Genomic DNA, 27,378 nt, shown 5'->3' on the forward strand with positions numbered 1-27,378 from the left:
TTTTTTTTCAGTTCTGTTTGGCGCGTTTAATCACCTGTTTTGCCACATTTCTGTATCTTATGCAAGGTTTGGGAATCCTTGTATATTTACTGCTGCCTGTTAATAGCAAGCACCTATGCCTTTATTCTATTATTTTATATTTACTTATTGGAGAGGCAGAAAATAACAGGCAATTCACCTCATGTTTCCTGAGAGAAAAAAAAAGTCAGGCACTCTCCCATTCTGATCAATGGAAATACAAACCAGTTAGTGGTCTATGTGAATATCAATGCAACTGTCACCAGATGGGCTCTGACATGCTTCTGGTGTATCCAACAGGGTCATAGGTGGTTTACTTATAAAAAGTAACCTAGGTTCACCGCATTGGGAACTTAAAGGGACACTCCAGGCACCCAGACCACTTCTGCCAATTCATAAACTGCAATATTTACATTGCAGGGTTAACTCCTCCTCTAGTGGCTAGACACAAGAGGGCACTTCCTGGTTTATAGCACAGATTTGTGCTATAGCGTCGCTGGGCGTCCTCACGCTATGTGAGGACCTCAAGCGTCACTAAAATCCCCATAGGAAAGCATATTTCAATGCTTCCCTATGGGGAGGTCTAATGTGCGTGCGCGGCATTGTCTCCCCCACCGCCGGCCACGCAATAGGTCTCCCCCGCTGGATGACTTCGGCGGGGGAGGAGCGTGGGCGGACCCTGAACCAGCGCCGAGGGACATGGGCGCTGGATACAGGTAAGTCACTGGAGGGGTTTTACCCCTTCAGCAACCTGGGATCGGGGGTGGGACGGAGAAGGGACCTGCAGTGCAATTGTTTTCCTGGCACTGGAGTGTCCCTTTAAGGTCTTCCATCAACGTGACATCTCTGGAGGAGGAGATGGATCCAGTGCATAGGGACCTCCGCGCTGGAATTAAGTTAAGTGTTGAAAGGGTTTAATAAACCTTTTGAACTCCAGGGGTTGGGGGGCGTGCGGAGGCAGAGGGACCCTATAGAATTAGAAATACAGTTTTGTACTCCTAGTTGACCAGAAGCATTATATGGAGTTGTAATGGTTATCATGCTTGCATTGTTCCTCTAACCTAGGCATACTCATAGGCGTGCGCAGCCTATTGCATTAGGGTGTGCACCCTAAAGCACAAGCGGCGTGTGTGTGTGTGTGTGTGTATATATATATATATATATACACACACACACACATACACACATATATACACAAAGCTGTGTGTGTGCTGTGTGAGGGTGCTGTTAGTGTGATGTGTGTGTGAGGGTGCTGGTAGTGTACTATGTGGGTGAGGGTGTTTGTGTGTGCGTGCGAGGGTGCTGTGAATGTACTGTGTGTCAGGGTGTTGTTTGTGTGTGTGCACTTGTGAGGGTGCTGTAAATGTACTGTGTGTGAGGGTGCTGTTTGTGTTGAGGGTACTGGTAGTGTGCTGTGTGTGTTTGTGTTTGTGAGGGTACTGTTAGTGTGCTGTGTGAGGGAGCTGTTTGTGCTGTGTGTTTGTGAGGGTGCTGTGTATGTCTGTGGGTGCTGTGTATGTGTGTGTATGTCTGTGGGTGCTGTGTATGTGTGTGTATGTCTGTGGGTGCTGTGTATGTCTGTGGGTGCTGTGTATGTGTGCTTGCGCTGTGTATGTGTGTGTGCAGGTACTGTGTATGTCTGTGGGTGCTATGTATGTGTGTGGGTGCTGTATGTGTGTTGGTGCTGTGTATGTATGTGTATAGGTGCTGTGTATGTGTGTGGGTGATTGTGGGGGGTGGAGGTGGGGGTACATTACTTAATATCCCCCCTCACTTATTACTTTATGTAGGGAGGGGGGATCCTTCCTTGCTGCCTTCCCTGGTGGTCCAGTGGAGGTGGGGGCAGATCAGTTATCCCCCCTCCCTTCTTACCTTATGCCTGGGAGGGGGGATCCTGCTGCTGCTGCCATCCCTGGTGGTCCAGTGGAGAGTGAACTCTAGCCCCGCAGGGCTAGAGTTCACTCACGTGAGATCTGAGCGTTGCCGCGGCAACGCACAGATCTCGCGAGAGGAACCCGGCGGAGCTGCTGGCAATAGCTCCCCGGGTCCTCTCCTGCCTCCCTCACTGCCTGTGAGCCGGTGAGGGGAGGCTGAGAGAAGAGCCGGCGCTCGGATAGCGCCGGCTCTGCATGAGCCGACAGGGGGGATCCTGAGATCTCCCCTGCCGGTCTCAATACATAGGCGTGCCGCGGGGATTAGGGTGTGCCCTGGCACACCCGGCACACCCCATGTGCACGCCTATGGGCATACTACATGCGTTGTCCTCTTCTGCTCCACCATAGCTTATCTTCTTCTAAAGGGGAGGGAAAATATAGCCCTGGCAAGTAGAAATCCACTCCTGGTAAGTGTGCCATGGACCCTCCAGGCTTGCAGTGGCTAGTAACTTTTAGGGCATGACTAGCGTAGGACTTAAATTTCAAGTCCTGCTTTTCTGTCACCTACACCTATTTGTGTTCTCTCCCACAAAAAAAAAAAAAGTTAGGTAATGGGATACATTGGTATTGTGGCAGGCCTATGCAATGTATTTTCATATATATTGTAATTAAAGGGACAATACAGTCACCCAGACCACTTCAGATCATTGAAGTGGTCTGGGTGCAGTCAGTGTCCCTGGTCCCTTAGTGATGCAATGTAAAAAATTGCAGGACTAACGGACCACTAGAGACGCTTCCTGGATTCTAACAGAGTTTGACTCCGTTAAACAACACTGGATGTCCTCACGATAGGCATGAAGACATCCAGCATCAGTAAAAATCCCATAGGAAAGTATTGATTCAATGCTTTCCTATGGGGAAGCCCTAATGCGCTCACCATGCATGTGCATTAGGTCCCCCCCCCCACTCAGATGATGTTAAAGGAGGCAGACTGCGACCCAGTGACAAGGGACCTCGGAGCTGGAATCAGATATTTGAATAATGGGTTTTATATCCCTTTATGTGCCAGGTGAGGGGGTGCTGCAAAGGAGGACACTATGGTATTAGGCATACAACTGTGTATTCCTAACACAATAGATTTCCTTTAAATTCACATTATTTTTACTTACATCAGGTGTATTTATAAAAACCCAGCAGACTTTTAAAAAAAAATGATTGAAGGAGACTGTGGTGAATTTCGTATGTTATAAATATAGTAATATTTATAAAGCATAGTTCTGTGGCAGAATTCCAAATAAAACATCCCACATGATTGCTCCATCTTTAGAACTTCAATCCTCTCTCATCCCATGTGCACGCTATACAGTATAACTTTTCCTGGACACACTAATGTATCACTTTGCTATATTGACTTTACTTTACACTGACAGGGGAATAGCACAATTTAGATAGCAAACAGCAGATATTGTAAAGTAAAAAAAACAAAAACTACTGCCATGCCTTTATGACAGGGTTGAGAACAAGTTTATACTTAATTTAAAATTTTAGGCTACTATAGTTGAATTGACATCTGACTTCTTTTCTGGGATAACATTTTCCAGTCAATCAAACTGTATTGAATAATCCTGAGAACTTAAGCCAAAATAGAAGAATATATTTATTTCAACAAAAACTCGTCAAATTCAGGTTTTATCCGAAAACACACACACACACACACACACACACACACACACACACACACCAGTGTAAACAAGACAAAACACAATGAAAAAAAAATGAAATGAAAATAAAAAACTCCCCGTGTTCATTTCTACCTTAATATGACATCCAACAACAATGGAATCAATGCAGACTTATAAGGAGATGATGATCACAGCCAGTCTCAGTTAATATACAGGTCTGATCCACTAAACTTGCTGCTCATTGTACTTTCACTTCCAGCCCATGACTGTGCAAGTGCTGCATGTAATTACACACAGGGCCTGGGGGGTAGGTACAAGGGAAAGCAGGCCCCTTTTTAGACTGCCCTCCATCTCTCCAAGTAAAGCAGTGAATTATAAAACCACAAGTGAGAGGCTATGAGCCCAGGCCGGTGGGGAGCCCACTCCTCCCATGCCTGCCACACACAGACATTGCCATACTAAAGCTTGCAGCAGGCACTGCCCACTGCCCCCATCTGTAGGAAAGCAGCAATGCCCCCAATGCCCTGATATCTGCCCATTTCTCCATCACACCATGCTCTCCCGCTGCCAAGGCCCCAGCACTGCCCCTTGCCAGCTCTGTATCCCTGCTTACTTACTGAGTTCATCCTGAGCTGCAGAGGAAGAAGCAGCAGCCATGTTGCCCGGTAGTACTAACAGAGGGAGGAGCTAATGGTGGCAATGACCAGTTCCTGTGAAGGAAATATTGTTTCTTTTTATGTGCTCTGAGCCCTGGTGATGGAGTTCCATGCATGGAATCCTGTGTGTGCCCTGGGCAGTGTCAGTGACATGGACAGCTGCAGCAGGAATGGGGATGGGATGTGCCGGTGTCATGTCAGCCAGGCACATGGGCTGGGATCTCATGAGAATCCTCCATCCCCTCCTACAGGTTGGGCAGGGATAATATATATATATAGATTTAGAAAGAGCTGATCTAACCTGCCTCACAGCCCCCCTGTCTGTGCCTTTCTAGCCCCCTGACAGCTAATGATTGAGCCTAGGATTGCAGGAGCTAGTGGCACCTGTCATTTACTAAACGGCAAATTATACAGAATTAAAATCCGAAATGAAAAACACAGTCAAAAAATAAATTAAATAGCTGATGTGAAAAATATAGATACAAATACTTTTAAAGTGGGTGGTTTTATAGTTTACATAGTGTTTAAAAAATAGCAATGTATCTGTTTTTGTTTTAAACGCAAAGAAATAACTTATTACCCAAGAAGCCACTAGAGGGAGTCTCTTACACAAAGGAACACTGAGCCTTACCACCATCACCACTGGAAGCAGATTTGTCACCTTCAGGGGTGTTTGCATATTTGTCAAAGATCCCTAAAAGTGACATGGCGGCTTAGTGTGAGGTGGCTACCTTGGCTGTAATGCAAGTGGTTACACTTTTGTAAAGTTCTCCTTCTGAGGGGCTGCCATCTACTTTCTCCAATTCCTGAAGCTTCATCCGCCTGGAGCTGTTCTTTGGTGCACGCTTATGAGTAGAATGCTCAGATATATTGGATAAATTACAGCATCCTTTATAGACCAACTCATGCAATATGTGAGAAGATGCCAGTATTCCATACTTTGTCTTATGATATATTTTGATCTTTTGCATCAAAGTTTCAGTTAAACTCCAATGCAGTCCGCATTCTATCTTTATGTATATATGCAACACTGCACATACTGAATCCTACCAGCATGACCACTTCAAATCACTGAAGTGGTCATGGTGGTTGGAGTAACCCTTTGAAGAGAGACTATAGATACCCAGATCACTTCATCTCGTTGCAGTGGTTTGGGTGCAGTGACCCTGTTTGTTTAATCTTGCAATGTAATATATTGCTGTTTTTAAGAAACAGCAATAATTAAATTGCAGGGTTGACTCTTCAGACAGTCACGAGAGGTGCTTACAGATCCCTGGCGGCGTTTTACTCCATGAAATTACATTCAATGTCCTCAAGCTTAGTATGAGGATGTCTAACATCATTAAATTCCCCTATGGGAAAACTTTCACTCGCGAGCAGGGCTCGCTGCATATATGCATTAGGTCCCACCACTGCCATGATGTTGCGGGAGGAAGAGACCTAGCCACAGATGACACGAATTATATATAATATATTTTTGGGGGGGCGCGGGGCGGGGGGGTTGTTGACATTCTTTTGGTGCAAAGTAAAAAATAGGTCCTCGCAGGGCCGCTATCAGGGCATGACAACCATGACAGTTGTCATTGGCCCGGCGGTCCTGGGGGGGCCGGACAGCTGAGGGAGTTCTGGGCCCCACATTGCCTATGTACCTATATATATATATATATATATATATATATATACATATATAAAATTTGTTTTAAAAAAAGTTACCAAAAATAAATATGCTCTCCCTTCTCCCCCAACAATTGCAGCCCCTATTTTATACACACTACATGCCTACACAAACGCACACTGCATTCACTACACACACTAGATACCTACACAAATGCACACTGCATTCACTACACACACTACATGCTTACACAAACATACACTGCATGCACTACACACACTGCACTTAATACACACAAACACACTCTGCATTCACTATACACACACACTAGTCTACATCCACTACATAAACACACACTCTGCATTTAATATACGCTACATATATTACAAAAACGTACAGTCACCAACACCTCAGGGTAACTTACTCTAGAACATCTGAAATCAATGCACTAAAACAGATCCTTTCTGTGGCATCTTTTCTAGGTTGATTAATATTTTATAAGTTGTACATATAGGGCTCTGTAAGTTGGTCCATTTTACTGTCGAATGTCCAGAATGTGACTGATAAGGCGATGATCGCGTTTCTGCATGAATGGCAAAGTTTTTTGCTACTCGTGCTGAACAGGCGTGTCTTTTTATGCTGCTCAAGTGTGAATCTGGCAGCCATGTTTTTTGGTTACCACCTTAGCTGATCGCCAACCTAATTTTGAACACTTATAGAGTGAAGGACTTTTATGCAGTCCTAGTTTAGAAAGTCCATAGGACAAAACCGGTTGGAGACTTCCTCTTCTGCATTATAGTCAGAGCCAAGGACGTTTTAGTCGCGAGGCAAACAAGGCATTTGCCTTGGGCGGCATTTTCCAGGGGGCGGCAAAAAAAGCCGCCCCCAACTGCCCAGGGCAAATGTCTTGTTAGCCTCACGGCTAACTGACATGCCGGTCGGACGGGCGGGTGGCTGGCGAGGGAGCACTTCCTCTGAGCTCTCTGCTCAGCTCCGTCGCGCGCCGCAGAGTGAGGCTGGGAGCCGGAATATGACGTCATCTTCCGGCTCCCAGCCTCACTCTGCGGCGCGAGGGGGCTGAGCAGACAGCTCAGAGGAAGTGCTCCCTCGCCAGCCATCCGCCTGCCCACCCACCCACCCACCCGGCAGCCCCACTAAACCCCAGGTGGATAGAGAACCCCACCCCCCAGCCTTCCCAAAGGTAAGGAGGCTGGGGGGGGGGGGGGTAAATTAAAAAAAATGTGTTAAAGTGAGTGAGTGTGTGTGTATATGTCTGTCTGTTAGTGAGTGTGAGTGTGTCTGTTAGTGTGTGTGTGTCTGTTAGTGAGTGAGTGTGTGTGTGCGTGTGTGTATGTCTGTCTGTTAGTGAGTGTGAGTGTGTCTGTTAGTGTGTGTGTGTGTGTGTGTGTGTGTGTGTCTGTTAGTGAGTGAATGTGTGTCTGTGTGTGTGTGTATGTATATGTCTGTCTGTTAGTGAGTGTGAGTGTGTCTGTTAGTGTGTGTCAGTCTGTTAGTGTGTGTGTGTGTGTGTGTGTCTGTGTGTGTGTCTGTCTGTTAGTGAGTGTGAGTGTCTGTTAGTGTGTGTGTGTGTATGTCTGTCTGTTAGTAAGAGTGTGTCTGTTAGTGAGTGTGTCTGTTAGTGTGTGAGTGTGTGTATGTCTGTTAGTGAGTGTGTGTGTGTCTGTTAGTGAGCGTGTGTGTTTCTGTTAGTGAGTGTGTGTGTTTCTGTTAGCTAATGTATGAGTATCTGTCAGTGAATGTGTGTGTGTGTGTGTATTTAGAAGGCGGGGCGTGGGGAAGGGTTGGGTCGGAAGGAGGGCGCCTGAGTTTTGTCCAGCCTAGGGCAGCACAAAACCAGGATACACCACTGGTCAGAGCTCCAACATTATCGAACAGACTCAGCTATTCTCATTGATCTAAACAGATCTCTTGGGGTTAAGCTAGCAAGGTATGGCATCCAGACTGATCTTCAGCCCAGGGGCTCATTTGTTGCAGCTTCAGCTGGAAGGGTTCTTTTGGACCATAAAGCTCCCTTAGCACTGTTTAGTTCACAAGCACCATATGTTTTTGTAAGTGCAATATGTTACTTTGTAGTTTTCCATATATTGTTACATTTCACACTATGTGAATTTCTTTTATCTTTTCAAGTGCATTATAATTTAAAGATGTATTATACTACAATAGTGTATTGTTATACTGAAGGTAACTATTTGTTTTATTTGTATTGCACTTACTTCCCACACCACTAACTCTCTTTTCAGAGAACATTGAAAATAGTGGGCTGACCTGCTTCATTAGCAAGCTGACCTGCCAGTAATTTGGGTGCTTCTGCTGCCTTTCTGGGAAGGCCGTCCCCTTTGGGCAGAGCCCCTTTGCCCTCCTCCCACTAAGTCATGTGATGCGGAAACCTGATGGGAAAGCAATGATTCAATGCTTTCCTATGGGGAAGTCTCAATACACGCTTGTGGCAAAACCAGCCTCGCCACTGGGCATTGGAGAAGACTGATTGAAAGCCTCCTGCCATGTGACTATGGCCCCTGGGATGTATTGCCCTTTAAGAAACTTATTTGGGCTTATTATTTGAAACACTTTTTCTGCCCCTTTGAATACATGGGAAGGTGTGCCCCTCCCCCGTTTCCTGTCTATTGTTCTCCAGCAGGGCGTTGTCCCAGGGACACTGCCAGACCAGTTGGAACTTGCTGTTTTGCCCCTCCTCTGTCTCTCATCAGCCCTTGCTCTGGTTTAACCCCATGGCGATTTGACTGTGTTCATGGGATCTGAGCGCTTTTTGGATTTAGTGAGCGCTAATGTGGGAGTTCTGTTCAATATAAGGGAAATATGTATTTTTAGGTATTTTACTGTTGTTGTAAATAGAGATATGCCCTAACTAAAGCACCTAACTTTTAAACCACTGGAGGAAATTGTATGATTTTTGAGTATGTTTGTATGTGGAGTATGCTGATTCTGAAAATTTATGTTTTATGTGAATGGCATGTATATTTTAAAAGTTATTAATATTGTGTAAAAACTGTATATTTTCTGCCTGTGATAATTAAGTTAGTCTATTGTGTTGAGATAATTGTATCACAGGCAGAGGGGAGGATTTCTGCTGGTATGAATGGGAGTGTTTAGCTGTGTTGTAATGTATTAATTGGTTGTTCTTCAAAATCCTGTGGGCAGTACTATGTTTGTAAAATGGGCATAAAAGCAGAGTGTTGGATTAAAAGCTTCAGTTCTACTTCACCCTCAATTTGGAGTGCCGTCTCTCATTGGGGGAATCTGCTATTGCTATGCTTGTCATACTCTCTTGCTAAATCACTACTAAGCTCTTGTAAGAGCTTGTTCCCGCCTTGCTCTCTGGAGGATTCTATGGTGGTTATGGTGTCTGCTGCAGTGCATGGAGTCCTCAGGAAGCGCTAGGAGCATCCTTCAACGGAGGTACTCAGTCGGGGTGCCCGTCGATCCGTTACAACGCTCATTTGAGGAGCATTGTATAGGATAGGACATTGTTGGAAGAGTCCATGCCTCCTCCATGACATTGCGAGAGGCAGAGAGATAAGCAACAGAGAGTAAAATTTTATTTTTAACATTTTTATTGCTGGAGGGGAAAGATCTGAAAAAGAGTTGGGACACAGGGCTGCCATCAGAAATGTTGGGATCCCTTACATAGCTCATGGCCTGGGCCCCTCGGTCCCGCCCCAAGTCCAATCACAGGGCCCAACCCGGAGACCGCCCACAAGGATGAATAAAGTGGATGTAGTTTGTGTATAGTGTATGGAGAGTGTGTATTTATATAGTGGATACAGCGAGGGTGTGTGTGAGTAAAGTGTAGGGGGATGCAGTGTGTATGGACTGGATGCAGTGTGTGTAGTTGATGTAGTGTGTGTGTGTGTTTGTTTTTGGGGTTGGATAGGGACTGTGGATGGGACGAGGTGAGCAGTTTTCTTTTTTTAAATTTATAATTGTTTATTTCCCTTCTCTGTCTCTTACCTGTAGCCAGAGAAGGGAACACTAGATTCCCAGTTGGTCCTGTGGCACAGCAGCTTGCTGACTTCTGTAGAGAAGAGTTAGTCCAGGAGACCCCATATTACACCTCTGGCAGGTCTTCTCTTTCTCTTGTGAGCCCAGCACAGGATGGTTGCCGTAGAACATCTACCAGAGATGGAACTTGGAGTCTTTGGAGTCTTCTGGGCCCCTCTTCACTATAGAAGTAGAGGCCAGTGGGCCATATTGTATTGGTGCATATATATCTATACATGTATATATGTGTGTGTGCATATTGGAGTATCGGGGCACGGCAGATGCCCCATACAGCTGTATTTGCTGTACCCCTCTGATGGTGAACTTGGGAACACTATAGTGTTAGGAACACACAAAGTAGTTCAAAATTATGGTTATTGTAAAAACGCCAAAAATCATGCCATGGACATGGTTAAAGCAGCTCTGTCACTATGTAGTATTTCATAAAGGTACAATCTTTATGAAACACAGATCCTGACTGTTGAAATTTCACTGAAATCCCAAGCAATCAAAATATTTTGTTTTATTGTTAAACAGAGGTTGACCAAAAAAAAAAAGAGTTGACGTTCTCAGCCCATCAATTACAAACTAGAATTAGAAAGCTATGTATATTCCAAGAGGTAATCCGGTGCCCAGGACCTCCTTGCACCATAACAACTTCATGCTGATTCAATTCTTGTGCTGTTTCTTTAGTATATCCTCAGTGAATCACTGATAAAATTGTATTACTCCTTCATTGGATGGTATATTTCTTTATATTTCATTGTGGGTATCTTAGCTGGACACAGTCTCTGGCAGACAGCCGAGCTCTGGGGGGCAGTTTCTATAGGAGTTCCCAGCACAGGGCAGGGGGTTAGTCAGGGAGCCCCTCTGGTTTTGGAGAGGTGTAGGGATGCCATTGGTTGCCTGGCTCTCAGTACAGCAGTTCCAGCTGGCCGTGTAGGTCAGTGATTGGCCACCTCTGGCATGTCAGCATGTCGCTGTTAATAAAGTTGTTTCAGAAGATGCGCCGCCCCACGTGTCGCGCTGGGGCTGATGAGGTCGCTGCTGACATGGCGGACCCGGGGAAGGTGGAGGGGGCTCAGCGCGGTGTCCCTCTCCTCCTCCCCGGGCCCCCCATGTCCCCGCTGCTGCTGGTGGGGCTGGGGCTGCTGATGCTGGCCGGGCAGGCGGCGGCTCTGATCGAGGGCCTGTACTGCGGCCGCCAGGTGTGCTATGATGTGCTGGGGGTGAGCAGGGATGCCAGCAAGGCGGACATAGCCCGGGCTTACCGGCAGCTCGCCAGGAAGTACCACCCGGACCGCTACCGGCCCGGAGAGCAGAGCGAGGAGGCCAGCGAGAAATTCATCCAGGTGGCCACGGCCTATGAGACCCTAAAGGTGAGACTGGGACCGGTGGTGGGGAGTGTGAAGCCGTCATCATCACATCCTGGGGTGCCACGTCTCCTATTCTGCCCATCCAGCATAGCCGGCAAAGCAGCATGGGTAGCGTAGTCTGCAACAGTTACAGCCCTCTGACAGATGGGAGACAAAGGGATGGAGGGAGCTGTGCCCATAAACAATGTAACAGAGTCATTCACTAAAGTGAGAATTCTAAGCGAATGTCAAATATAAGAATTTTTCCAGTATGGCTATTTGGACCCTACATTTGAAATTCACTTTAAATTGTCACTTTTGTGAATAACCCTGCATGTTTTTATCTTTTAGAACAGTGTCTTCTATTTGCAGGGTGCAATGGAATGTTGGCAATGTTTGTGTGTTGTTAGGATCCAGTTAACCCCTTAAGGACACATGACATGTGTGACATGTCATGATTCCCTTTTATTCCAGAAGTTTGGTCCTTAAGGGGTTAAAGGAATGTCTTGGACTAGGGTTGTACATCTGTGACATTCCAGGTTTGCTTGACTGTGTTTCACTTGCTTACAACCGATGTATTTTCATAAATGTTATTCACTATTGGCATTTTCCAGTCAAGCTAACCCTGGCATTCCAGATATGTATGAGCTTTTTTTTGCTGGATTCTTAGCAAAAAATACATGGACATCTTATTTGAAAGCATCTGGAGTACCAGAGTTGGACATTACTGTTATGAAACTTTAGAGTGGTGAAAGAACGAATGTGTTTGAGCAATACCTTCCAGAGTTGCGATTGCTAATGACCAGCATGGGTGGAGTGCACTAAATCTAAACTGTGGAAAAATCTTAATATAAAGTTCATTTATGAGGTTTATTTCAAAGTTATTCCTTCAATTAGTCAGCATGTTGTTATCTATTAGCATTCTGTATATATCTAGAGAACGTATTGCTCTAAAAAAAGTTAGAGAAACACTCTGTGTTCAATAACAACTTAATTAGAATTAAAGGGACACTGTAGGCACCCAGACCACTTCAGCTCATTGGAGTAGTCTGGATGCTGTGTCCCTTTTGCACCTTGTGCTGCAATGTAAAACACTGCAGTTCCAGAGAACTGCAATGTTTACATTGCATCTTTAAGTCTGCCTTCAGTGGCTGTCTACTTCCACGCTTCCGGAATAGTAACGGACCAAAAGTCACGCTCTGCATGAGGACCTTCAGCGTCAGATTTTTTTTCCCCATAGGAAAGCATTGATTCAGTGCTTTCCTATGGGGAGGTCAAATGCGCATGCAGCATTTGCCGCACATGTGCGTTAGACCCAGCTTGTCACGGGACGTAGGAGGGGACAGAGCTCCGAAACCAGAGCCGAGTGACATCGGAGCTGGGATAAGGCGAGTAAATAGTTTTTTACCATTTAGTTACATGGGGTAGGCAGGGGGTACATGGGGTAGGCAGGCAGACCTGTTCTGAAGGTCTTGAGAAAGCAGAAAGACAGGGCACAGAGCGATCTAGCACTGGAGCATAGACTTTGAGGATAAAAGTTCATTAAAGGTTTAACCCCTAAAGGTAAGCCGGCCGGCACTAGGGACCTCCTGGTACTATAACAACTTAATTTAAATGAAATTATGGTACCTTGAATGTTCTTTGATCAACATTTGTCTATACAGAACTGTTGTGCTTCCTACACTTCCGAGTATAAGTGGATTTATTTTGTATTTTATTACCACACCTCATCTCTTTTTAGGCATTCCTATTTCTTTACTTTCCCATTTCCTTTCACAGATTGTACAAACTTACATGAGATCACACTCCTTCAGCTAATTAGGTCCTACACAGGCTATAACAGGCTCTTTCTTTAGATTTAACAAAAATCCACATTTTCCATCAAAGCATCAGTGAATGTATGCCATAAGAAAAAGGATAGTACACAGATAGTACTTAGGAGCAGGTGTGCTTTTGTGTGTACAGTTGGTGTTTGTATATAATTTTAGCGGTTTGATACACTGGTGTATGAATGTGATGTTTGCATTTGCGTGCAGGGGTGTGCTTGGATGTAGTGTTAGATTTTAAATGCAGATGTACTTTTCTGTGTAGTATTAGTTTCTGAGTGAATGGTGTGTTTGAGTGTTTGTATATAAATTTGAATCCAAGGGTTTTTGTATGTAATGTTTGTGTTTGCACGTTGTGTCTGTTTGATTGCTGGGATGTATGCACATATAATTGCTATAGGTACATACATACATACACAAATTAACACACATACACAAAGATACAGACCTTGACACACATACACTCTCACTGACACACACATACTCTAACAGACACATAAAAACACATATACATTCACACTGACAAGCATGCATACACGCTCACTGACACACATACAAACTCTCAGTGACAAACACACATACAAACTCCTTAACAGACACGCACACTATTTATTTTAAATTTCACTCCACCCAGCCTCCCTACCTTTGGGAGTGCTGACATGGAGTCTCTATTTCCCTGGGGTCCAGTGGGGATGCTGGGCTGAGCGGTTGGCCTGGAGTCCAGTGGGGATGCTGGGCTGAGCGGTTGGCCTGGGGTCCAGTGGGGCTGCTGGGCTGAGCGGCTGGCATGGGGTCCAGTGGGGCTGCTGGGCTGAGCGGCTGCATGCGGTCCCTGAGGTCCAGTGGGGCTGCTGGGCTGAGCAGCTGGCATGCGGTCCCTGGGGTCCAGTGGGGCGGCTGGCATGCGGTCCCTGGGGTCCAGTGGGGCTGCTGGGCTGAGCGTCAGGCATGCGGATGGAGAGGGAGCAGAGATTGCTGAGCTCTCTCACGCTTCTCTTAGTGGGCCCGAGTAATGTCATATTCCGACTCTGGCATCACTGCGGTGCGCGCAAGGGAGCTGAGCAGGGGAGAGTGGTCCCTTGCCGCCTGCCTCAATTATCAGCCGGCACTCAACCGGGCCAAATCGGGGCTGCCATTTTTGTTTCTTTTCTCGCGGAACACCAATTGGGAGACGCTGGTATAAAGTATCAGTCTGAGAGAATTTGTGTAGATGGGTAATTTTGTATTTTTGGTGCATTATATTAATGAGCATATTTAGACAAATATTTCAGAAGAGGTCATTGTTTTACCCATATACATTTGCTATAATGAAACAGGCTAAGAGGCAGGCTATAAGGGTTATTCATTAAAACTCACATTTCAGGGAACTATAGCTCAATTGAAAACTGGAGATTTTTTTTTCCGGTTCGGCTACTTTGGCCTAAAATTTGAAATTTACCTTGCATTCCAAGCCATTCACTTTTTAAGTTATCTCTGGATGTGTTCAAATGCAAGGATATTGTTTTGATTTGAGAAATAATTAAATGTCACACTGGTCTGTCTTTTTGCAGTGGTGCATATGCTGTTCTCAGCTTATCACCAGCTCCCCATTCATAAAACATCCTTTTCTTTTTCTTAAATTAGTTTTATGAATGGTTTTTTACCCCTTAATGTAAGCTTGCACTAGAGAACATTTGGCACCATAACAACTTCATATCAATTAAGGTGTTATGGTGCCTGAAAGATTGCCTATAAGAAGCCTCTCTGGTAGGTAATAGGTAAAATCTCATCAGTAGGTGGTCTTTTTTATTTATTTACTTTGCACTAATAGGACACAGAGGGGATTATTTTAGGGGTTGATGGTGTGATGGGGATGCAGTATTGTAGATTTCAACAGCCATTACAATTCTTCTGTTGAAATTACTCTCATAGAGACAGAATTTGACTTGCGATAGAGAGAATGTATTTGAAGATTCCAACCCCATACATTGATTGAAGGGGGAATTGGTTATCCTTTTTGGTCCTACATAATATGCTAGAAAGTAGAAGCCCAGTCAGCTCTCTAAAAGAATAGAGATCTGTAGGAAGTGATCTATTGTTTACCTGAGTTTATGTTCTATGAATTTATAGAATGTGTGGAGTTGTTTAGACTGCTTCTTATAGATTTGCAAAAAAAGTAATGATGGTCCAGGCACTCAAGTTCAATCCTGTGGGCAGATTTATAGGGGCTATCTTAGCATTCAGAACAGTTGTCTCTCAAATAAATAATTTGTCCCACTCTAACGTACTGCACTCTCTTTTCACCTTTGCAGTGAATATTGTTTATTTTGTTCTTAGGAGTACTTCATAAAGGCCAATAAAGTTATTTCTTGGATTCTCATTTTTAAACTTGGATGCAATGAATTTTTTTTGTATTTCGTTTTTGAGGGATTCCTATTTTTATTTTTTGTATGTTCCTTCCCTTTTATGGTAAAAGTGGTATAATTTGATTAAATATATGGGTAACCCCTGATCAAGTATTGCCCTAATTATCAATTATTAGGTGGTCTGTAGCAGGAAATGAATTGCATGCCTTCATTCTTACATTTTTTTATTTTCTTTCTCCCTGGTTTCCATCCTGCACACCAATAAGACAGACACCATCCAAATTACTGTAGACATTGTAATAAGTCCTATGTAAGTAGCCTGGTGTGTTGAGAAACTTGTATAATCATTATAATCTTTAAAAGTACCAAAGATGACTATCCATTGTATGAAATGTTTAATATGAATGTATAGTGAGTGTACTTATGCAGTTTATTTTCTCACTTTAACTCACTTTGTGAGTTGGCCATGGATGGTGGTAGGAGGTGTTTGTATTTTAATTTTAGTGTAAACAAGAAACGCATTACGCTATTTCTGCCTCCTAAAACCCATAACTTATTTAGATAAACATACTTTTTATTTCATCATTTATCAGGATGAAGACACGCGTAAGGATTATGACTACATGTTGGATCACCCAGAAGAACACTACAGGCATTACTATCATTACTACAGTAGGCGGCTGGCACCGAAGGTGGATGTGAGACTTGTCATTCTAGTTACAGTGTGTGCCATCTCACTGTTTCAGGTAGGATGGGAATACTGGGTTTATTGTATCAAGAGAGCTGTGCAAAGAACAAAAAAATATAGAACAATATAGAACAATAAGGAATACTATAGGCGCCCAGCAGTTCTTAATTGGTTGGACTTCTTACTCACTAAAATTCCAACCAAATCAAGACAGTGACAATTTAGGGACTACTTTGTCTCTGTAGTTCTCCTCCGCCAGACTTTATTAGACTCTGGGTGGAGTCTGTGTTAATCACGACAGTTGTCACCATGATGGCTGCAGGGAATTGGCTCTGTGTACAGAGGATCCCGAGGTATCGCAGGATCCTTCATAGATCTCAATGCTTTACTCTTGTGCATGTGCTCGAGTACAGCAGTAATATCGGAGCAGACCCGAACAAGATGGCCTCACCCGCGAGGGACATGTTTGGGTAAGTAAATCTCACCATTACCTGCCTCCCTCCAGTCCCCCAGCTGCAATGTCACCATTAGGGGTCTTTGTGAATTTGGCAAAGTTCACAGACTGTGACTGTGCCACTTTAAACATTGAAGATGCACATACAGTGTCTGAGAGAGTTTTCACATCAACTCCTATTTGTCATTCAGCGTATGCATTTCCGCAAGGGTAGAACAAATAAAATGAAAGCACAGCCAATTTACAATTGCTAAAATAGATAGGTAAAATACGTAAGAAGGCGTTTCCTTTAACTGTTGCTGTTAAGAAAATAGTTATTCTTCCAGTGTCTTCATTAATTTAGCTGCAACAATTATTTGACTTGCAAGCTTCTGATAACAAGACTCATTGCCTCTGTCTCTCTGAAGTAGCATAATATACTTATCCAACTGTTAAACAATCGTTTATGACAAATGATAGTCAAAATCTTCAACTTATCGTCATGATTGCATTAACCCTTAATGGTATTGCTTTACATGACATTCATTTATTTTTTTTCCTCCTTTGTTTCTTTACACTTCAGTTCTACAGCTGGTGGAGCAGCTACAATGATGCTATTAACTATTTAGCAACCGTGCCAAAATACAGAATCCAAGCCGCTGAAATTGCCCGGCAGCAAGGGCTGCTCAACAAGGCTAAAGAAAAGGGAAAGAGCAGGCGGTCTAAAGAAGAAATCCGGCAGGAGGAAGAGGAGATAATCAGGGACATCATAAAGAACAAAATAGACATCAAAGGGGGTTATCAGAAGCCGCAGATCTATGATATCCTGTTTTTCCAAATAATTTTATTTCCCTATTATCTATTTAAGTATATATCCTGGTATGTCTGGTGGATTTATACTTTTAACATAAAAAGAGAAGAATATGGTGAAACGGAGAAACTTTACCTCATCCGGAAAAATATGAAGATGTCAGAAGCTCAGTTTGACGGCTTGGAAGATCATCGGAAACAGAAGTTTCTAGAGCAGCAGTTATGGATACGAGAAAACTTTGAGGTAAGGGAAGGAGTAGGTTAAAAAACCCAAGAGAAAGATGGCAAACTTCTGTCTTTTTTTATAAGATGCATGCAATTAAATAACAGAAAAGGGCTGATTAGAAATGCTACACCATTAATTCCTTACTGGTTAAGTAAAATAAATTTGCCTCAAATTGCAGTCAGGTAATTACTATTTGGTTTCATTGGATCCTAGCCCCTTTGTTCTAGCCACAGTTCCTACCTGATACACACATTTTTTTTTTCTACAGGACATGCGTTCTGTTACTTTAAATTTCTGCAGTGATGAAAAGTTTCACCTCAACACAATATTTTATTGTAATGACAATGTTGGCAAGTTTTGATAGGAAACATTCTTTGTTAAATTAAGTATGTGTTTTAAAAAAACAAAACTAATTTCCTACCTTTTTGTATATGGCCAGATCCTTCAGACATATACATGCACCTTGGGTCAGATAGTGTTTAAAACTCACCAGTTGGTCTATATCAGTGGTGCTCAAAAAGTAGATCCTCAGATGTAAAAGTACAACTCCCATGATGCTTTGTATGCCTTTAGAATGGCAAAGCATCATGGAAGCTGTAGTTTTAAAACATCTGTGGATTTACCTTTTGGTCACCCCTGGTCTTTATTATCTTCCTGTTTCACTCTCTGATTTCATCAGACTGTTGAATACAAACAATGTATGACAAAATGTTTACACATTTTTAGGATACAGCTTTAGGATCCTGCCATGCACTAAAAATAGGGATGATCTCATTTTTCCATAAATTTCATTTAAGAAATCCATTTCCTTTCTTTAACCCCTTAAGGACACATGACGTGTGTGACATGTCATAATTCCCTTTTAATCCAGAAGTTTGGTCCTTAAGGGGTTAAAAGAATCATTATATTAAAAATAGTTTTGAGGTGACAGTAAATCTTTAATTTCTGGTAGCATTTTTTATAGTCAAATTCAGCAAAATTCTAATAAAGAAACACAATCGCATTGCAAATACAAACCTGTATCTAGCTATTTAGGCCCAGCTCTCATAGCAGATTGTAAGCCAAAATGTCTGAAAATAGAAAAATACAATTCTGCAAATTCAGCCTAACATTTGTGGTTTTTCCATAATGGGCAGTTTAGTGAATTCACCCATGATTGTAATTTCTACTTAACATCCAGCCCTTACTCACTATAAATATTTTATTTTTCTTTCAAAGATCTTTTAATTTCTTATAGCCGTGATGCTGGCAAAGCATCATGGGAGATGTAGTCCATGTAATCTGGAGTGCTGAAGCTTGCCTACCACTGTAGTCAAACAGCAGGTATTTTTGGTGAGAAAAAATAGTTTTAGTGTTGGTTCAGTACCACAATAGGAAATATTCCAACCACTATCTGAGGCATATGCGATCTCCAATTAAGGCGCTAGTCCACAGATTGTGTACCTCTACCAGAAGATGAATATCACTAATCTTGTTAATTTAGGTATCTGTTTTTTTCCCAATAGCAGCTTTGATATATTGTTCTGTAGAAGCAGTTGACTCATCTTGTACTAAACCTTATTTGCATTTTTATTAAAAGTATGTGGCATTGAATAACAAACACTACCCACGCTATATACTTGGTTATACTTGTTTTTTTTTTTTCTTTTCTTTAGAGCAGCTTTTAATGAAGTATTATAAATGTGTTTTTACCAGGTATACAGGCAGGAGCAAGAAGAGGAAATGAAGCAAAAATTGGCATCTGACCCCCGATGGAAGAGGTATCGAAGGTGGATGAAGAATGAGGGTCCTGGAAGGCTTACATTTGTAGATGACTAAAATGCTATGGTGCTAACTGAAGAGATTATTTTCATAAAATAAATTATAATAATTCTTTTTATCTACAAAGAAACTAAAACACAAGAACAATTTATCAATACTTTGGTCTGTTTTTGTTTTGTTCCCCCTATGACTTATACTCTAAAATAAGCCAACCTGCCTTTCACAGAATAATAGAACACCTTTTGAAATAGGTACATAATATGAGCTTGAGAGATTAAAAATTACACAGAGCCTTGGGGTTTATAGATTAGTAAGTAAATCACTTTGTATGTATTCTCAGAGGGGACTAGTTGCCAAGCATTCCATTCTTGGTGTGAAAAGGATGCAACTTTATTTCTGCAGTTTAGATTTCTATTAAAAAGGCTTCTTAAATTATAATGTTCCCATCAGTACAACTTTTATATAATCAAATTATTTTTGTAATGGGTATTTTATATATCTAGCCATATAGTGTTTTATTGGCTCACTTTTTAACAAAAGTTTAACTATATCAACACACATCTTATTGGTGAAATGTTCACTAAATTCACAGATCAAATTTTTGTTTAACTATTGGTAAATATCCACACCGGTCTTTTTCTACCCAAACATTCTAAGAATACAAAACTGAATCAGTTATGTGATAATCAAAAAGCACGAACGAAGTACCCCACCATCTTTCTGTAAGGGCTAGCAGATTGGCAATGTAAATCCTAACCTAGTTCTATGTTTTGGCTCCTCTTGAAGACGTAACTGCTGGCCTTAAGGAAACCTTTTGTAGACACCTGGATAAATGCTTGTACTTCACATTAACTTTCAGTCTCCCAATCAATTTTTAAACATGTGTTATTCAGGTAACTGGCAAAACAAATAATAATTATCTTTTAGATATTTCCACACTTGATAACTTTGTTTTGATAAAGTTTTACTTTCTTTTAAAATAAAACCAAAAAAGGAGCCTGGGATCCAGAATTAAGGGAATGTTGAAACGGTAAAATAAAGAACAAGGATATACTTATTTCTCAAGAGACATGGTAACTTCTTATTGCTTCAGATTTCTCATTAACCCCTTAAGGACCAAACTTCTGGAATAAAAGGGAATCATGACATGTCACACATGTCATGTGTCCTTAATGGGTTAAAGGGACACTATAAGCACACAGACCACTTCAGCTCATTGAAATTGTCTGGGTGCATAGTGCAAGGTCCCTTAACCCTGCAGAGGTAATTATTGCAGGGTTTCTTTGTTTTTATAAACTGCAATAATTAGCTTTGTGGGGTAATTCCACCTCTAGTAGCTGTCTACCAGACAGCCACTATAGGGACTTACGGGCTGTTAGGCGTTTTAGTTGCCTAACTGACGCTGGATGTCATGAGGATATCCTGTGTCACCAGAATCCCCATAGGAAAGCATTGTATGTATAATCAGACATCGGTGCTGGACCCAGGTAGATGACAATGGTTTTAACCCTTTTTGCACCACAGGGGAAGGAGGTGGGCATATTTGTTTCCCTTTAAGTTGAAATCTAGAACAATATTGTCGCCTTCATATCTCAAATTGGAGTTTGGGAAGTCTCTGTTGAGCAGAGAAACAATGAGAATTCATGTTTTCACAACTATCCTAGAATTCCCAGCCTGACATTCAAATGAGCATACACATGCATTGGGTTTCAGACTTCACCTTGCAGTGCTACAGATACCCTTAGCAATGGACCCTCTTTTAAACAAGACCTCTAGGTCTATCCATAGCTAATAATAAGTCATAGAAGTAGCCCAGTATTAAAAAGGTATTTTATTCAACCAAAATATGACTGAACTGTGGTATGGAATAATTAGTAAGGAGATATTACCAACAGTTATATAATTAACATTTGGGTCAGCATCTTTAAAATTGATCTAAGCTTTAAAAAACACTAACGTATTTAGAAGGGTAACCAAACTCATCATATGTAAAGTAAAGACCATAATATAAGCAGCCCGTCATCCTGAAAAAAAACTTTGCAGAAAATGCCTTAATCCATACTGCAACAAAATTGCTAATGTGTGTGCCCAAACAGTATATTTACACTGCAAAAATTTTGCAATTATAATTCATATATACAGGAGGACTTGAAGATAATCGTAAGAAATCTACTGACTGTATAACTACACACTCTACTCTGCAGTAAATACATTTGTACACACTGCCCAATCTGCGCCTTATAAATTGCAACAAATGTTGCTCAGTTCATGTATACAATATCAGCTTGCAAATGCAAGCAATATTATATATATATATATATATATATATATATATACATACACACACACACACACCGACTGTATAGCCACAAGATCTCTGTAAAATATTATCCTAAAGTCATAAAGAATGAGTTACATTAAACTATTTTATCTTTCTTACCATTGCAAAATTAATAACTGAGCTTTTAAAAACATCTCAGAGTTTTCATCCACTATATGAACTGTAAAGCAGGAAATCCATGTGGTGAGATTTATTGTATAGTTTGTGTTACTCTCTTGCATAGTCATCACAGTGCCCTGCATGTTGCCCTGCTTATTTCAAAGAAGGTTAAACCTGCTCATGGTCACAATATTCCCATTTGTCACTCTGTAGTATCCAGTCTCACTCAGATATCTTTCTTCAAACTTGCAGCTGATAAAATACGTGGCACACGGCACACATGACCATGTGCAGATTAGTGAAAGTGACACTCCAGGCACCCAGACCACTTCTGCCCATTGGAGTGGTCTGGGTGCCAACTCCCACCACCCTTAACCCTGCAACTGTAATTATTGCAGTTTTTGTAAACTGCAATATTTACCTTGCAGGGTTAAGTCCTCCTCTAATGGATGTTTATCAAACAGCCACTAGAGGGACTTCCGTGTTCTTAGAACACGAAAAGTGTTTTAAGCAACACTGGACTTCCTCACGCTATGCATGAGGACCTCCAGCGTCGCCGGAATCCCCATAGGAAAGCATTGAAGAATGCTTTTCTATGGGGATGTCTAATGCGCACGCGGCCATTTCCTCCGCATTAGGTCTCCCCTGCCAGCTGACGGCAGGGGAGGAGCGTGTGGGAGCCTGACCCAGAGCCAAGGGACATCGGCACTTGATTCAGTCCACATGGGATGGGGAGTGGGAGGGAGAGGGGCGCTGCAGGAACCTGCAGTGCCAGGAAAACGGATATGTTTTCCTGGCACTGGAGAGTCCCTTTAAAACAAATTTCATTGTGTGTGTGTATATATATATATATATATATATATATATATATATATATATATATATATACACACACACACACACGAAAAAAAGATGAATCCCAGCATATCACTATATACACCAGTAGTAGGCAACCTTCGACACTCCAGATGTGGGCTGTATGTCCCATAATGCTCATAAAGCTGTCAAAGCATCAGGGGAGATGAAGTCCACAACATCTGGAGTGCCGAAGATTGCCTATTACTGGTATTTATGGTTGATTCTGAGGTCCTGTATAGATGCAGTGTGCACAAGGCAGTCCACTACAGGTTCTCGAGACGCTGGATCCACATTCGGATGCCAGGGGAGATCAACCAGATACACATTTCATCCTGTCAGGGCTTTGTCTGTGGTGTCTAACTGGTCCTATTGTCTGGCATTTTATACCAGTTAAATTTGGCTATATACATTAAAAGAGATATTGTTGTATGTACTAGACTTAGCTGAAGTCTATAAAAAAAATTTTTTAAATTGAGAAATGAAAAAAAAAATAAGGAAAAAAAAAATGAATAAGACAGTTGGGGGATCTCCACCCAAATCCAACATTAAGTAAATAGCGAAAAAAAAAAAAAAAACTTTAATAGAAAGTGACACAGCTCCATGGTTAAAAGTTATTAAAACTGTATATCAGGATAATATTTTTAAAAATGGGGGCTCTATACGTTGTTACTTTGTAATATCCTAAAAATTGCTAATAAAAAATAAATAAAAAATGGGGGCTTAATGGGGCACATGGGGGAAGGCATTTTATGTTCACTTTATAGCCTGGTTGGTGAAAACCAATGTGGATTCCGGTTAAAATTTTCTCATTGCCCTAGTCATGTTGATGTCCCTGGGGAGATCCATTTTAACAACTGGGTGGAGTGCCATTGTGTTGGTACTTAGATTGCTGTTATGTGATGAGGCTATTTGAGTCCCTTTGAAATCTTCACTTGTTTCTTTCAAAAACTCATGAATCATCTGTGATGTAAAAAGGAAGAATCTGTGCCATTTCCTATTTGATTCCTAAAACAATGGAGGCCATGGAGTGGAAACACGTTTTGCCAAAACTATTGATAAATTCTTCAACACAATATGCATAATAGCAATTGTAACATTTAAGCAAGTGAGTTGTTACATAAAGAAGTATTGCACTAACTTGAAAACATGGAGAAAAGAATACCTATGTTAGGAGCTATAATAATGTTCAGTTGGCAGAATGTGACTAAAATTAACGTATTTTCTGCATATATGTATGCATAAGCTAGCATTTTACCTACCCCTTGCTTCAGCACTGCTTTTTACCATATAGATAAACTATGTCTGTGAGGGCCCTATCCTGCCCTTTGCATTTCTGCAAGGCTGCCTGTTACAGAGGACCTCGCCTTTTTTGACCAATGCTTCAGAGCAACCGTTGAACATCATGGCTGTATTGAGTTAATGACAGGGATTGTTTGCTGGCTGCAATGCCTTGCTTGTACTGATGCTTGGTGTGATTGTACTTTATGTGGGCAGAATGCTTACAGACAGACATTATTTGTACATTAGGTTATCATTAGTGTTGTCGCGAACCCGGAATTTTCGGTTCGCGAACGGCGAACGCAAACTTCCGCAAATGTTCGCGAACCGGCGAACCGCGCGAACCGCCATTGACTTCAATGGGCAGGCGAATTTTAAAAACAACAGGGACTCTTTCTGGCCACAATAGTGATGGAAAAGTTGTTTCAAGGGAACTAACACCTGGACTGTGGCATGCCAGAGGGGGATCCATGGCAAAACTCCAATGGAAAATTGCACAGTTGATGCAGAGTCTGCTTTTAATCCATAAAGGGCAGACATCACCTAACATTGACACCTGTCCTCAAAGCCCAGCCCTGATACACACTGACACAGAGCAGAATAGAGACTGTTCCCCCTACATAGGGTCACTTGGCAGATATAGATTGACACCTGTCCTCAAAACCCCTGATACACACTGACACAGAGCAGAATAGAGACTGTTCCCCCTACATAGGGTCACTTGGCAGATATGGATTGACACCTGTCCTCAAAACCCCTGATACACACTGACACAGAGCAGAATAGAGACTGTTCCTTGTCCACAGAGACCATGATACACACTGACACAGAGCAGAATAGGGACTGTTCCCCCTACATAGGGTCACTTGGCAGATATGGATTGACACCTATCCTAATGATCCCTGATACACACTGACACAGAGCAGAATAGGGACTGTTCCTCCTACATAGGGTCACTTGGCAGATATGGATTGACACCTGTCCTAATGATCCCTGATACACACTGACACAGAGCAGAATAGGGACTGTTCCTCCTACATAGGGTCACTTGGCAGATATGGATTGACACCTATCCTAATGATCCCTGATACACACTGACACAGAGCAGAATAGAGACTGTTCCTCCTACATAGGGTCACTTGGCAGATATGGATTGACACCTATCCTAATGATCCCTGATACACACTGACACAGAGCAGAATAGAGACTGTTCCCCCTACATAGGGTCACTTGGCAGATATGGATTGACACCTATCCTAATGATCCCTGATACACACTGACACAGAGCAGAATAGGAACTGTTCCTCCTACATAGGGTCACTTGGCAGATATGGATTGACACCTGTCCTAATGATCCCTGATACACACTGACACAGAGCAGAATAGGGACTGTTCCTCCTACATAGGGTCACTTGGCAGATATGGATTGACACCTATCCTAATGATCCCTGATACACACTGACACAGAGCAGAATAGAGACTGTTCCTCCTACATAGGGTCACTTGGCAGATATGGATTGACACCTGTCCTAATGATCCCTGATACACACTGACACAGAGCAGAATAGAGACTGTTCCCCCTACATAGGGTCACTTGGCAGATATGGATTGACACCTATCCTAATGATCCCTGATACACACTGACACAGCAGAATAGGGACTGTTCCTCCTACATAGGGTCACTTGGCAGATATGGATTGACACCTGTCCTAATGATCCCTGATACACACTGACACAGAGCAGAATAGGGACTGTTCCTCCTACATAAGGTCACTTGGCAGATATGGATTGACACCTGTTCTAATGATCCCTGATACACACTGACACAGAGCAGAATAGAGACTGTTCCTCCTACATGGGGTCACTTGGCAGATATGGATTGACACCTGTCCTAATGATCCCTGATACACACTGACACAGAGCAGAATAGAGACTGTTCCTCCTACATAGGGTCACTTGGCAGATATGGATTGACACCTGTCCTAATGATCCCTGATACACACTGACACAGAGCAGAATAGAGACTGTTCCCCCTACATAGGGTCACTTGGCAGATATGGATTGACACCTGTCCTCAAAACCCCTGATACACACTGACACAGAGCAGAATAGAGACTGTTCCTTGTCCACAGAGACCATGATACACACTGACACAGAGCAGAATAGGGACTGTTCCCCCTACATAGGGTCACTTGGCAGATATGGATTGACAAATCCCTGACAAACAGCTACCACATGCAAGGAAGGCAGCAGGGGCGCAAATGACCCACTCCCGACGCGGGAAGGTAGTGACGACAAATAACAATACTGGACTCTTTAGAGGCCCTGTAATTGTAATCAGTCCACTTGCACCAGTGGGCCTAAAAATTAGGCATGTACACATGCCTGAAAAATTTGGTATTGTTGCAGCCGCTGCTGTAGCAGCGTCCAGAAAAATTGATGTTTGTTTCACAGGCAGAAAGTGCCCTAAAACATGGCGGCTTGAACCCTAGTTGGTGGCGGATAAGTCACGCAAGTCAAACGTCATTCAGAGCTAAAATACAGCAGCGTGTGGACCATTTTTAGCCCAAGGCAGCTCATCTCATCAGGCCTTTTTTAAGCGAATGTATCGCCCAGTGTCAGTCCCTTCGGGATCCATCCCTCATTCATCTTAATAAAGGTGAGGTAATCTAGACTTTTTTGACCTAGGCGACTTCTCTTCTCAGTGACAATACCTCCTGCTGCACTGAAGGTCCTTTCTGACAGGACACTTGAAGCGGGGCAGGCCAGAAGTTCTATCGCAAATTGGGATAGCTCAGGCCACAGGTCAAGCCTGCACACCCAGTAGTCAAGGGGTTCATCGCTCCTCAGAGTGTCGATATCTGCAGTTAAGGCGAGGTAGTCTGCTACCTGTCGGTCGAGTCGCTCTCTGAGGGTGGATCCCGAAGGGCTGTGGCGATGCATAGGACTTAAAAAGGTCCGCATGTCCTCCATTAACAACACGTCTTTAAAGCGTCCTGTCCTTGCCGGCGTGGTCGTGGGAGGAGGAGGATGACTTCCACCTCTCCCCCTGTTAGATTCCCGTTGTGCTGTGACATCACCCTTATACGCTGTGTAAAGCATACTTTTTAATTTATTTTGCAAATGCTGCATCCTTTCCGACTTGTTGTAATTGGGTAACATTTCCGCCACTTTCTGCTTATACCGGGGGTCTAGTAGCGTGGACACCCAGTACAGGTCGTTCTCCTTCAGCCTTTTTATACGAGGGTCCCTCAACAGGCAGGACAGCATGAAAGACCCCATTTGCACAAGGTTGGATGCCGAGCTACTCATTTCCCGTTCCTCCTCCTCACTGATGTCATTGAAGGTATGTTCTTCCCCCCAGCCACGTACAGCACCACGGGTACCAGATAGGTGACAACGAGCACCCTGGGATGCCTGTTGTGTTTGGTCTTGCTCCTCCTCCTCCTCCTCAAAGCTACAATCCTCCTCTGACTCCTCTTCCTCACAATCC

General features: G+C 42.8%; 3 protein-coding genes across 3 annotated transcripts in view; 2 read left to right on the forward strand and 1 right to left on the reverse strand.

The window, feature by feature from the left end:
• ECPAS (Ecm29 proteasome adaptor and scaffold) overlaps positions 1-4,455 on the reverse strand; it is a 72,455-nt gene extending 68,000 nt beyond the window's left edge. Inside the window, exon 1 of the mRNA XM_063455287.1 lies at positions 4,192-4,455. Within this exon, the coding sequence (XP_063311357.1) occupies positions 4,192-4,231 (40 nt within the window). The 5' untranslated portion in view covers positions 4,232-4,455. The remainder of the gene's footprint in view (positions 1-4,191) is intronic.
• SMC2 (structural maintenance of chromosomes 2) overlaps positions 1-27,378 on the forward strand; it is a 446,565-nt gene that overhangs the window by 109,212 nt on the left and 309,975 nt on the right. The gene's annotated exons all lie outside the window — the stretch shown is intronic.
• On the forward strand, positions 10,879-20,225 carry DNAJC25 (DnaJ heat shock protein family (Hsp40) member C25). Its single transcript, XM_063455292.1, has 4 exons — positions 10,879-11,244; positions 15,985-16,137; positions 17,096-17,566; positions 19,244-20,225. The coding sequence occupies exons 1-4, from the start codon at positions 10,918-10,920 to the stop codon at positions 19,364-19,366; spliced, it is 1,074 nt and encodes a 357-aa protein (XP_063311362.1). The 5' UTR covers positions 10,879-10,917; the 3' UTR covers positions 19,367-20,225.

This window comes from Pelobates fuscus, chromosome 5, assembly GCF_036172605.1.
Source record: "Pelobates fuscus isolate aPelFus1 chromosome 5, aPelFus1.pri, whole genome shotgun sequence".
NCBI classification, from domain to species: domain Eukaryota; kingdom Metazoa; phylum Chordata; class Amphibia; order Anura; family Pelobatidae; genus Pelobates; species Pelobates fuscus.

Bases quoted from the DNA above. Each gene is read 5' to 3' on its own strand.
- DNAJC25 (XM_063455292.1), top strand. From the start codon at position 10,918: ATGGCGGACCCGGGGAAGGTGGAGGGGGCTCAGCGCGGTGTCCCTCTC. The intron at 16,138-17,095 runs GTAGGATGGGAA...TTTACACTTCAG, and splicing joins GTGCCATCTCACTGTTTCAG to TTCTACAGCTGGTGGAGCAG. The intron at 17,567-19,243 runs GTAAGGGAAGGA...TGTTTTTACCAG, and splicing joins GGATACGAGAAAACTTTGAG to GTATACAGGCAGGAGCAAGA.